The following is a 13,908-nucleotide window of genomic DNA, read 5'->3' as shown; positions in this document are numbered from 1 at the left end:
AAGAATCCTCTCTCCCTCAAATTCAACACTTTATTCTAAGAGACAGTATAGTTGAAATTATAAACAGAATTTTTATGAAATATTACCCAATAACTTTTAGAGGTTTTTGTTGTTGTTAATTACAATGACATTTTTGTCCTTATTTTAAATGTAATTCACTTTAAGTGGCCTTTTCTTTTCTTTTGATGTACTTACCCAATTTTCATTTTAATTTTTAAAATTTTACAAAATACTTTAACTATAATCACATTTTATTACTTATAACAACCTTCTGACTTACTATTATTCCTTTGACAGATGATAGAATGCTTAAGGTCATGTTGTTTTTATTTTTTAATATTTATTTATTTTTAATTGATTGATGACTGCTTTATGATATTGGTTTGATTTCTGTCATATGTCAACATGAATTAACCATAGGTGTACATATGTCCCCTCCATTTTGAATCTCCCTTCCACCTCCCGTACAGTCCCACCCCTCTAGGTTATCTCAGAGTAAGTGGCATTTTTTGGTACCAGTTATCCTCAGGAATTGGAGATTTTATTTATATATGTTTTCTGAAATGTATGTAATGCTTAACAAGAAATTATAGTAATAGTCATTAAAATGAGCATTTTATAAAAATGTGTCTTTATTGTTAGTTTTTTTTTTTTTCTTTTTTCTTAAAATAATGATTGCTGGGGCTTCAGGCTTATCCCACAGGTATTAGTTTTGGAAATCAGAACAGATAAACATGTTACTTGAGGCAGGCTCCATGCTTGAGGGTGGCCTTCTAAAAATATTTGATACAGATTGATTTAGTTTCTGTAGAATTGACTTATTTAGTTATGATGTCAGTCAATTCCATCACTAAGTCATGTCTCACTCTTTGTGACCCCATGGACTGCAGCACGCCAGGCTTCTCTGTCCTTCTCCATCTCCCAGAGCTTGCTCAGACTCGTGTCCAGCAAGTCAGTGATGCCATCCAACCATCTCATCCTCTGTCATCTCCTTCTCCTCCTGCCTTTGATCTTTCCCGGCATCAGGGTCTTTTCCAATGAGTCAGTTCTTTGCATCAGGTGGCCAAAGTATTGTATGGGAGCTTCAGCTTCAGCGTCAGTCCTTCCAATGAATATTCAAGGTTGATTTCCTTTAGGATTGACTTGTTTGATCCAAGAGACTCTCAAGAGTCTTCTCCAGCACCACAGTTCAAAAGCATCAATTCTTCCTCACTCTGCTTTCTTTATAGTCCAGCTTTCACATCCATACATGACTACCCGAAAAACCATGTTTTTGACTAGACGGACTTTTGTTGGCAAAGTAATGTCTCTGCTTTTTAATGAGCTGTCTAGGTTGGTCATAGCTTTTCTTCCAAGGAGCAAGCGTCTTTTAATTTCATCGCTGCAGTCACCATCTGCAGTGATTTTGGAGCCCAAGGAAAGAGAGTCTCTCAGTTTCCGTTGTTTCCCCATCTGTTTGCCAGGAAGTGATGGGACCAGATGCCTTAATCTTAGTTTTCTGCATGTTGAGTTTTAAGCCAGCTTTTTCATTCTCTTTCACTTTCATCAAGAGGCTCTTTGATTCCTCTTCACTTTCTGCCATAAGGGTGATGTCATCTGCATATCTGAGGTTATTGATATTTCTCCGAGCAATCTTGGTTCCAGCTTGTGCTTCATCCAGCCCAACGTTTCTCATGATGTACTCTGCATATAAGTTAAATAAACAGGGTGACAATATACAGCTCTGATGCTCTCCTTTCCCAATTTGGAACCAGTGCATTGTTCTATGTCAGGTTCTAACTTGCTTCTTGACCTGTGTACAGATTTCTCAGGAGGCAGGTAAGGTGGTCTGGTATTCCTATCTCTTAAAGAATTTTCCGCAGTTTGTTGTGATCCATACAGTCAAAGGGATTGATCCACATAGTCAAAGGGGTTTTGGTAGGGTTTGCTGCTGCTGCTGCTAAGTCGCTTCAGTTGTGTCTGACTCTGTGCGACCCCAGAGACAGCAGCCCACCAGGCTCCCCTGTCCCTGGGATTCTCCAGGCAAGAACACTGGAGTGGGTTGCCATTTCCTTCTCCAATGCATGAAAGTGAAAAATAAAAGTGAAGTCACTCAGTTGTGTCCGACTCCTAGCAACCCCATGGACTGCAGCCCACTGGGCTCCTCTGTCCATGGGATTTTCCAGGCAAGAGTACTGGAGTGGGTTGCCATTGCCTTCTCCGGGTAGGGTTTGCTAGGATTTTTTGTTGTTGTTGTTCAGCTTAGCTATGATGTAAGCCAGGCTAGAAAAACCCTAGCAAAACTCTCAGCTAAAATTCACTAAGGAGTATGGCTGTAATATAAAATGTAATTATGAAGTAAAAGGAATTTTTAAAAATATATTTTAAATAATTTAAAATTCATAAATGGCTGGTAAAATTTAACTCATTTAAAAAAATTTTTTTAATAACTCATTTGTAAAAAATTGCTATTAGTAATAGCCCTGAAACTCTTACATGCTAGTTTTCTGTTAAGTCCCATCTTTTTTCTTCCTCTCTCCTTCTCTTTCATCTTTAACTAATAGTTGTTGTTTTGTTGTTCAGTACTGCTCTGAGTCACGTTCGGCTCTGCGACCCCATGGACTACAGCATACCAGGCTTCTTTGTCTGTCCTTCATGGTCTCCTGGAGTTTGCTCAGACTCATGTCCATTGAGTCAGTGGTGCCACTGAATCACCTCATTCTCTGTTGCCACCTTCTTCTCCTGCCCTCAAATCTTTCCCAACATCAGGGTCTTTTCTAATGAGTCAGCTCTTCACATCAGGTGGCCAGAGTATTGGAGCTTCAGCGTTATTCCTTCCAATAAATATTCAGAGTTGATTTCCTTTAGAATTGACTGGTTTGATCTCCTTGCTGTCCAAAATCATAGCATCTAAGGGGATCTTAGAGATAATTTAGTTATCTACCCTCTCTGTTTCTTGAGTGCTTGAGTTTCCTGTTTAGCCAGTAGATTTGATTATCCAGCATCTGTTTCATACAGCTTCAGCGAGTAGGAACTCACTCATATTAGAACAGTCATTTCAACTGGAAATTTTTTTTGGAAGTTCTTCCTTACTGATAGACTGAAAATTTTCTGTTCCTGTATATTAGTGCTATGCACCTCGATGGTTCTGATCCTTCAGCCTGACAACCTTGGTTTTTCTGCCATAATAAACAGTCTAAATCTCAGAAGTTAAAGAAGTTTTCTTTTAGATTTTTACTTCAGGGTTATCTACATGTCTCTTGTGGGTTCGGAAGTGGTGGGTCTTATCAAGGTCCCTCAAGGACCCAGGCTGACAGAGGAACCACCATCTCAGCTGTGGAAGAAGAGACAGCCTGGCAAGGTCTTGCATAGGCAGTAAATGATACACGTCATGTCTGCTCACAGTCTGTTGGTCAGAACTAGTCATATGGCCCCAGTCTCACCGCAGGGAAGAGATGGGGGTAGGAAGGGCAGTCCTACTGTGTGCCCAGGATGGGGGGCACCAGAAGGGTAAATGGCACCATCGCTCAGTCTTTGAGGAATTTGGAGGAGTTGTCATGTCTTTGTAATCCTCTCCTACCCAGGATAAAAATTCCTAATATTTCAACACCTCATCTGATTTCCAGTTCCATTAGCCATCCAGACACAGTGTAGTTTTTCTGTGTTGTTCCGAAAGTGTATTTCCAGACTGTTCAAGTTAGCCCAGTAGCTGTCTGTTTTATAGATGTGGACTTAGATCGTATGCTGAGGTTTAAGTTCAAACAGGAAGAAGCTGAGGTAGAGAACAGAGACTGAAGCTTTAAGGCTTGGATTCACGTCCTGGCATTGGGAACCCCTTTCACAGGACACACTGCATACTTGTTCTGAGCCCATTTTCTGATAGGTATCACTTAACAGTATTATTGATGAGGCCCGTCTCTGGTGGTCCAGTGCTTGGGGCTCAGTGCTTTCACTGCAAGGGTGTGACTTCACTCCCTAGTTGGAGAACTGAGATCCCAAGAGCGGGCAGAAAAGCCCCCACAAAACAGTTTTGATGAGAATGTGAGCAGAGGTGTTTTTGTGGACTTTCCTAAGGTGGTATTAAGATGCTGAGTGCTACTAAAGAGCATTGTTTGTGTCTTTCTGTCTAGGTCCATCATAGGTCAGTAGGTTCACCATGGTTCATTAGACCTCCTTACGTGTTTCAGTTCATATGTGGCTATATGTGAAGTGTTGAGCATATGTACTGCAGTGGGTGTAAATCATCACCACATTCGTTTTTATACGATTATTGAAAAAAGTCAAACTGATGTGCTGCCTCTCATTTGCAGGTAGGGTTCTTTCACAGTCTACTCCGGGGACTCCATCAAAGACCATAACAATATCTGAAAGTGGTGTTATTGGATCAACTTTAAATTCTACAACACAGACACCAAATAAAATAGCCATCTCACCTTTGAAATCGCCAAATAAGGTAAAAAAAAAAAAAGAATTAGCCACAAATGTCAAGTATTGTGGTTAATGACTTTATTTATATTCCCAAACAATTAATAGGTATTTGGTGAATACCAGATTTAGTAATCAAGAATGTGTGGCAGATAAAAAGCTTAGTTCTAAACGCGTAGTAACACAGTAGTCATTTTGCATGCTAAGATGATTTCCATGGCCCATGTGCGTGTGGGTACAACATAAATCTTTTGAATGAAGTATTCTATGTAAGTATGTGATTCCTCTTCAGTTTATATTTGTGCACAATTATTTTCTTTGGGTCAGTCGCATACATAGTGACTCTAAAATGCTAAATTCAGGTTTTTTGAAAATAGGATATTGACGTCTTCTGCTTAAGCTGTCCTTGATTTTGTAGAGAGCTAAGATTTTGCTGGGTAACAGAGCACCCAGAGTATGAGCAATTGCCATCAAATGCTGGTTACCATATTACTGGGTTAACACAGTCCATGCAAAGCATTTGAAAACTTGTCATAATTTGTTTTCATTTTAACAGTGTGAAGTACCTATCATTTTAGGTGAAGTAGGTAGTCTTAGCTCAGTTTCCTAAAACGTACAGATGTCATACAGTGCAGCATTTTGAAAACAGTATATTTGAATGGATATGTTCAAGGGAAAAGCCAGGAATCTATTCTGTAAGGTGCCATCCTTGGGATTCCGGAAACACACTACCATTTGTACCTGCCTTTTCCCTTAACTTGTTACTCTGTTCATGAATAGAATGAACATTAAATGTTTGCCTTACATGTTTAAACAGTCTTAACTGTTGGCTTCTGTTTCAGTAAGACTTGACTATAAGGTATAAATATGGTATCTATTACAGTTTATTAAAATGATCTCCTACCTGCATAATAACACAGATAATTATTTACTTAAATGGAATGAATTTAACAGAAATTTTGAGTGCTCACTGTGTGTTCTTCATAGTGATAGGCTAGGCATAAAAACATAGATCAGCTTTAGTTTCAGGTAGTTTAGTAGGCAAGTTAGTCTTAAAAGTTAAAAATTACTCTACAGGATTGTCACGGTTACAAGTGGATTGATGAGCCCTGCTGTATGTGTCAGGGGTTTTTGTACAAAGACTGCTGTTCCTGAAAGGTCTTAACCTTAAAGGTGGTTTGGGCCTTGGCTGTGCGTGGATTGAGGTAATACTTTACATGAAAGCATAAAAGCATGGCCCATGTATAAATGTAGTATAGGGAGCTACATTGCTTTGGTAGTGTGGAAGCTGAGGGTGCTAAGGTAGGATGCAAGTTTTCTCTGCCCTCAGGGGAGTTTGGATTGTACTGTTCTTGAAGACTTGCTGTGACTTCCCATTGCTTCTAGGACAATGGTGCTCAGCCTTGTCTACACATTAGAGTCATCTAGGGAGTTCTGATAAAAACCAAGGCCTGGTTCTTATCCCTAGGGCCTCTGTTTTAATTGGCCTGGAGTTAGGCCTGGTATCAGGAATCTTTACAGTATGTGATTCTGAAGGGGCAGCCTAGATTGAAAATGTGGGATAATACGAAATTTGCATTTTTAAAAAGATGACTCTTATAGCATAATGAAAGATAGTTTGGAGGAAGGTAAGCCTGGATTCTAGAAGAGATCAGGTAGGTTAAGTTATTCTCAATCTTGGCTGTACTTGCGAAGCGCCTGGGGACCTCTGGAAAACCTCATGGCTGGCCTCTGTCTGATCCCATTTAAATCAGTCTCTGGGCTGGGGCCTAGGTATTACAAATAATATTTTAAAAATTTAAGGTGTAGGCCACACAACACTGTAAAGCAATTATACTCAAATTTAAAAATAATAATAATAAAGTATAGGCCAGGGTAGAGAATCATTAAATTAGATTATTATAGTACTTCAGACTCAAGCTAGATTGGTAGCTCTAGGGCCAGGGAGAAGCGATGTGTATCACATAATGACCGGATGCCAGGGTGTTGGGAAGAGGGAGACTCTGGGGGATGACTCCTAGATTCCTAACTTGAGTAACAAGAGTAGGTGGTGGCACTGTGGACTGGTATATGGGCTGTATCTGATAGCATACAAGTAAGAACTTGCTTTATTTTCCTTTTATCCTTGACTGTAGCCCCGTAGAATCTTCCTTCTCTGCCTCTTTGACAAGACATCATTTTTACTATAAGAATGAGCCTTATTGTGATGATTAAATTCAAAGGCATGAAAAGTCCACTCCAAATCTCACATCCAGTTGAATGGAGGTAACTTACATCTAACCATGACCCTGCAGGGTCCATGCAGTGGAGGGGCATTGTGCTTTACTTCACTCTTCCATTTCCTGCCTCTTTCTGTGCTTGACTTCTGATTGGCAGGCAGGTTAGAAGAGAAAGGACGGAGTTGTACGTGACTGGGACTGTTGTAGTCCGGCTGCCGGTGCCCTCTGTGGCAGGTGTCCAAGTGTGGCCTTTAGCATTGGGCGTTTAGGATGGTTTCTGCAGGCCCCGTGGTGTGCGCACGTTGCCCAGGGTGTTCCTGTCTGGAACACACCCCAGCGGCCTTTGGCAGTCTTCTCGCTCCCTCTTCCTCCTGTAGTTCACCTACAGCCTGTCACTGCTGAGTATGCTTCCTCGAGATGGCACATGTCTTTGGCCTAGCACATGCTTTATCCCTTCTACATCTCTTTGGCTAATGGGAAACCTATAGAACCCAGTGGTAGAAACATAGCTCATCTAACTGTGGTCCTGTGTGTCCTTGCTCTGCTGCTTTGAAGCTTCTTCCAACCTCTTTTTACAAAATCACTTATTTATTTATTGATTTTACGTTTGGCTATGCTCGCCAGCTTTCTCTAGCTATGGTGAGCAGAGACTGTTCTTCACCGCAGTGAGCGGACTTCTCATTGCTGTGGCTTCTCTTTTGCAGAGCACAGACTCTGAACAGACACAGGCTTCAGTAGTTGGAGCTCATGGGCTCAGTAGTTGTGGCTTTTGGGCTTAGTTGCACCGAGGCATGAAGGATCTTCCTGGACCAGGGATCAAACCCATATCCCCCTGCATTGGCAGGCAGATTCTTATCTACTGTACCACCAGGGAAGTCCCTCCATCTAACCTCTTGCTTTTTACAGGCTGGGACCCCTGTTCACATAAGGCCTAAATTCCTGGGGATGTATGTCAGGTCCTTCTGGTGGCTAGACCCAAATGGGCTTAAGAGTTCCTTTATCTCAGTATATCGCCAGCCAGAGATTGAGATGTCAAGTTTCCCAGTCTGTCCCAGAGATTTTCTGGGGGAACCCCTGCCCTTGTTCTCCCTAAGATGTAAAGCCCTAGCGTTATCTATGTTTGTGAATTCACTTCTGTTTCTAGTCTGTTTTGTTTCATTTTCGATAGGCAGCAGGTAGATAATAGGGGTACTGTCTTTTAGCAACTCACTCTGGCATGAATGGTTTGTTCTTTTTAGAGAATGGGGGAGTTTATCATTTGTCGTTCTCATCTTTGAAGGTTTCGCTAGAGCCACATTTTAAGACAGGAGAGAACTCTCATTATCCCTTTATCCTAGAGAGGAAATACAGAAGGAATAGCCAGTTTGGGCAAACAGATACTGTTTAGCTCTTGGAGCTGTTTGTCATTAAAGTGCCCACTGCCTGTCTAAAGGAGGATGTCCATCAGGAAGCTGAATGTAGGTGGTGGCTAAAGCTGTGTGTATGGATGAAGTCCATCAGGGAGCATGAGGTTGTGTGTGGAGTGAAAAGAAAGGCAGGACTGAACCACAGAATATTAAGAGTGGGCAGAAGAAAAGAAGCCAATGGACGAGAAGGAGTAAGAGAGGTAGTGTGAGAAACTTAAAGAAGTGGGAAGGGAAGAGGGTCTCAAATGTCAAATGTTAAGAAGAATCAATCAATTAAGAAAAAGACTAAAAAGTCAGGATTTGCTGGAGGTTTCCTTGCTCTCCCATTAATCGAAAGTGGTCAAAAGAAACCTCAAACACCCATCCTTCCTTCCCTGCCAGCACTCACAATCTGACCATCATCTTCCTTGAATCTGCCAGGACTTCTCTCATGATTTATTCCTGTTTATATGGTACTGGCTATCATCAAAAGAGCCAGACTCCTTGATTACCTTTCCTTTCTCACATCTGATCTCCTTGAAGTTGTCAATATCTTCTGTCCCCTTACCCGCTGCTGTTGCTAAGTCGCTCCAGTCGTGTCTGACTCTGTGCGACTCCATAGACGGCCTCCCACCAGGCTCCCCCATCCCTGGGATTCTCCAGGCAAGAACACTGAAGTGGGTTGCCATTTTCTTCTCCAGTGCATGAAAGTGAAAAGTGAAAGTGAAGTCGCCTAGTCGAGTCTGACTCTTCGTGACCCCATTGACTGCAGCCTACCAGGCTCCTCCGTCCATGTGCTTTTCCAGGCAAGAACACTGGAGTGGGGTGCCATTGCCCTCTCTGCCTTACCTGCTACCCACCCCCTTACCCACTACCCACCCTCAACTCTTGAAACCCTACCACCATACCCTATCTGGGGTTCACGAGCAAAATAATCCCCTAAGCCCTCAACCTCTTCCTCAAAGATTCCTTTATCTTTTTCTCTAACGGATACCTGACTCTTCCGGATGGCACTGTTTCCCCTGCAGACCCCTTGAGTGCGGTCTGTGATTCCACCCCGCCATCGAACCTGGGAGGGGGGACCTATTATGTGAGATGTGTGTTTTGTTCCTGTTCTCTTCTTTTTAAAGTGCATGCATGCATGCTGAGTCACTTCAGTCATGTCCAACTCTTTGCGATCCCGTGGGCTGTATCCTGCCAGGCTCCTCTGTCCATGAATCCTGGGATTCTCCAGACAAGAATACTGGAGTGGGTTGCCATTCCCTTCTTCAGGGGATCTTCCTGACCCAGGGGTCAAACCTATGTTGCTTACTTCTCTTGCGTTGGCAGGTGAGTTCTTTACCATTACCACTATGCCAAAAACGGGTATGTATCTCAATTTTAAAGCTTCTTGGACTTCTGATTTATTGTCTTTTATTTTGGAAAACTTTGGACTATATCTCTTGAACTCTTTATTCTGCCTCATTTTTTCTTTCTCTTCATTCTAGGACTCTGGTTTCAAAAGGGCTAGACTGAGATCGTTCCGAAGCTCTTGGATGCTCTGTTCTGCTCCCTCCCCACTTTTTCTTTGTTTCACTTGGGTCATTTCTGTTGACCTGTCATCAAATTAATTGATTCTTTCCTCAGTTGTGTGGACTCTACTTAAGAGCCCACTGAAGGACTTCTTCATCCCTGATAATTATGTTTATCGTATTTCTGTCATTTCCATTTGGCTCTTTTTTATAGTTTCTGTCTCCCTACTGACATTCCCCTCTGTTCATTGCGTGTTGTTTTCCTTTCATGCTAGGCCTGTTAACATTTTGATCATAGTTATTTTAAAGTCCTTATCTGATGGTTGCAGCATTCAGGTTATCTTTAAGTCTGGCTTTCATTTTAGAATGCCATCTGGGCCTTTTTTTTTTTTTTTTTTTTAACAAAGCTTATACATCTAGAATGGGGAAGCTATTCTATTAAAGGTGAATAACTTAGCACAAGCACTGAAGCTGGGTTGTTGATTCTTAACAAACCTGATTAGAAAGACTTCAGGACAGTTAAATTTTTGGATACCTGAAGTTCAGAAAATAAATATTTGTAGAGTTTAGGTCCTGGAAAATGAGATCAAAGAAACAAGGTTTAAAAACCTCAAAACCCTTTCTTTCTCACTAATTTGGTCTTATAAGTAAATATTCTTAAAATGTAAGGCCTGGTCACCCTTTACCTGATGTTGATGGATGGGTTCTTTTTTTTCTTTTTTCCCCTGACTATCTTTATAATGAACACAAATACATTTTCAAAATATCCTGCTCTTTACCTTTAAAAGTCTCTGGAAGTTATCCTGGACATCCTTGAAACTACCTTATTCACACTCTTGTCGGTTTTTCTCTCCTACCCAGTGGAGTGCTCCTCTTTTTTGGCCTTATTTGGCAAACAGGGAAGATCTGTTGGTAATTGAATCATCACATAGCCATTTAGGATGCAGAATGTACTTCAGTCCCAGGGGAGGAATTTCAGAGCATAAGCTGTGTACAAATGAAAAGTTGCTTATTCCTCTGAAATCTATGATCAGTACAACTTCTTGAACTCTTTCTACTTCTGAGCCTTCTAGCATGGGTAGAATTCTGTAAAGCTTCTTCTATAATTAAACTTTGAACTCATCATTTATTTACCCATCCTTCTCTCCATTAATCATCTTATTTTTAAAATGCATTTCAAAGTAAGTTGCATATATTCAGTATACTTCTCCCCCCATATTCCAAGTATACCATTAACTAGAATTCTCTGTTTAGAGGGTTTTCTTTTTCATTTTGAGAAAAATTTCACATATACTGAAATATGCAAATCTTAAAGGTACAAATATGCAAATCCTAAACATTCAGATATTTTCAGCTTAAATGTATACATCTATACAACAAAAACATCCTCTGTGAAGATAAAGAACGTTATCACCACCATAAGAAGTTAATAATTAAAAAAATGTTTTTTCCTATTTCTGAACATATTACGGTAAACAGTGCACCTGTCATTTGGTAGGTTTTGGTCATATTTCCTAGAAACTGATAAAACAAATGACTGCAGATTATTAAAAATTAGTTTGCTAGTACTTCAGATAGTTTCCAGTTTTTTTTCCCCACTAAATTGAAGGAGGACATAAGTAAGTTTATAGATAATTAGAAATAATTTTTGATGGTAGAATACAATGCGATTTGGGGTATAAAACTCAGAAGAATTCTAAGTATTAATGTATATTATTATAATAAATATCTTTGTTCATATATAGATTTATGAAAATAATGTTTTTCAGTGTTTATTTAAAAATAGGAATAGAATTGATGCTGAACTCTCACTCTAGTGATATATAATATACATTTATGGATACAGGAAGTAATCTTTTAAAATGAGTCCCATCATCTTATGGAGCAATGCATTCCAATAAAATTATTATATTGTAATAATCACAATTTGTAATATATTTGTTGTTTTCAATGTATACAATAACTGTATTATGAACTCAGTCAAGACAAAATTATTTAACACATAGAGCTTTATGTAACAGGTAATGTGTGTGTTCAGTCATGTCTGACTCTTTGCAACCCCATGGACTGTATCCCGCCAGGCTCCTCTGTTCATGGGATTCTCCAGGCAAGAATACTGGAGTAGGTTACCATTCCCCTCTCCAACATCAGGGTGATACAAAATGTTTTTAAATTTTCAGTTTATATACACCTTTTTGTTTCAGAGAATTATGATAAAAGAATTTCAAGGGTAAAAATGTTACACTAGAATAAAATTTTTAGAGGATATGGAATTCAGAGACAAGTTCATAGAGGAAAAGGAATAATGTAAATTTCTGACTGCTGAAGAGTTCTTGATTTATGTTTTAAAAAGTGTAATAGATACTGGTGAGTATCAAATCACTATGTTGATTTGATTCCATTGAATACATTTAAAAAAGTAATGTGACAGTTTTATTTCTTTAAATGCTAATATTTGTAATGGGCTAGAAATTGCAGTAAACTGAATGATGTGCTCAGTCTCCCTGAAGGGAAAAGTCAGGGAAAAGGTACATGGTGGTACATTTATGGACCGGACCAGATGCATGGTGCATTTTTCACCTCACTAGCTAAATGTCTTGTGGCCTTACCTTGACTGCAAGGGAGCCTAGGAAATGTAACCTGGTTGTATGCCTAGGAAGCAGAAGAGAGTATGGATTTTGGTTAGCAGTGAGCAGTCTATAGTGTAATTGTCCATATATAGAGTAAGTAGTGCTATATTAACACAAGTAATTGACGTGAATTAGGCGATAAACTGGAAGCCTGAACAATAATGAAGATTTCCTGTTATTAAGAGTCACTCTTGGAGACTTCCCTGGCAGTCCAGGGGTCAAGTCTCCACACTTCCAGGGCAGAGGGTAGTACAAGTTGGATTCCTGGTCAGGGAACTAAGATCCCACATGCTGCATGGTGCAGCCGGGAAACAGACAGACAGAGAGTCACTCTTTCCTTCTCTGTGAATGGCTATCAGTAGGTCAGTGTGTGCTGTGTGCTGAGGCTGTGGAAACCATGGAAGAGTTTATGGTGGTCGGTCAGACAGAATTGAATGCATGTAAAATAATAATGAACAATGAAATAGGTGCTAAGTTGTGTGTATGGGCAAGGTGAGGTGAAACTAAGGAGGAAAGAAAAAGAAGCCCTGGGATTCCTTCATTCTACACTCAGCAATACCTGCCCTGTGTTAGGGGCTGTACTCTTTGGGGAAATAGAGCAAAAATAGACATGTGGGACCTAAAGTCTGTGAAGGTGCAGGAGGGGATGTGACAGAAATGACTTTAATGATATACAAAAATATAAAATTACAAAAGCTCAAGTGATGACATGAACTCCTATATAAGAGGATTTAGCTGCAGTTGGGATGATCAGAGAAGTCATCCCTGAGCTAAGATTTTTTTAATGGGTAGAATTGGAGTGGATGTCAGCCACCAGAGAGGAGGATTGGAAGTAAAAATACTTATAATGTACACATATGTATACCTATGAGAGTACCTGCATACAGAGTAGTAAGATTGGATTGGATTGACTCTGATTGGAATTAGTAATCCTTTGCAGGGAGTGGAGAACATAAAAAGATAGGGTTAGATTTTGGATAATTTTTCAAAACCAAGCAAATTTAGACTTAATTTTGTCATTTCATGAAGACTTATAAAGTGTCTCTAATTACTTAGGCAGTGTTTGTGTGGTGGATTCAAAGCAGGTAGAGGTGAATCATGAGCTGATTTTGAGTTTGTTTTACATATATCCAGGTAAGAAGTGATATGAACAATGACGTTATTGGGAAGTTGAGAGAACACTTTTGGGACAGAGGTTTCAGAAGTTGATAGCTTCTGCTTTTGCTGTGAGTCTCTTAAATGGGGATGGTCCTGTGAGTATAGTTTGAAGTGAAGGGGATCTGTTTTCCTGATAAACTTTAACATAGGTTGTTTCAAGATTAACAGTTAAAGTTAGGGTGATTGCAGGTTCCTAGTCCCATTAATTCAGTTGCCTAAGTTACTTTGTGTATAAATATGTTTTTCATATCAGCACCTGTTAGCAGAGAATTTCTTTTCTATGTTACTATGTTGGTTTTGTTTTTATGCTTTTATACTTAATAATGTTTGAATGCCTGTGGGGTCCTGTTGCAGTTTTATTAAAAACTTTTTTAATATAGAAATTTATAATATGCTAAAAAGTTAGAATAGTATAATTAACCCCTGTGTACACTTCATCCAACTTTGGAATTATCCACTATTAGGTTATCATCTATAACACTTCCTACTTTTTTAAAAAGTAAATCGTGTCATTTTATCTGTAGGTATTTTGTTACATATATAAAAGATAGGGATACTTTCTTTTAACTTATTCACATTCCATTAATGCCATTAAATACCT

The 13,908-nt window shown here is 39.7% G+C and overlaps 1 protein-coding gene across 22 annotated transcripts in view; it reads left to right on the top strand.

The window, feature by feature from the left end:
• Positions 1–13,908, top strand: part of LIN54 (lin-54 DREAM MuvB core complex component) — an 83,750-nt gene that overhangs the window by 42,422 nt on the left and 27,420 nt on the right. For 13 of the 22 annotated variants that reach the window (XM_060417358.1, XM_060417347.1, XM_015096603.4 and 10 more), the window contains one exon: positions 4,290–4,432. The exons of the other annotated variants lie outside the window; for them this stretch is intronic. In XM_060417358.1, the coding sequence (XP_060273341.1) occupies positions 4,290–4,432 (143 nt within the window). The remainder of the gene's footprint in view (positions 1–4,289; positions 4,433–13,908) is intronic. 22 annotated transcript variants of the gene reach the window in all.

Source organism: Ovis aries, chromosome 6 (assembly GCF_016772045.2).
Source record: "Ovis aries strain OAR_USU_Benz2616 breed Rambouillet chromosome 6, ARS-UI_Ramb_v3.0, whole genome shotgun sequence".
NCBI lineage: Eukaryota > Metazoa > Chordata > Mammalia > Artiodactyla > Bovidae > Ovis > Ovis aries.
This window is presented reverse-complemented; position numbering and strand designations above follow the sequence as displayed.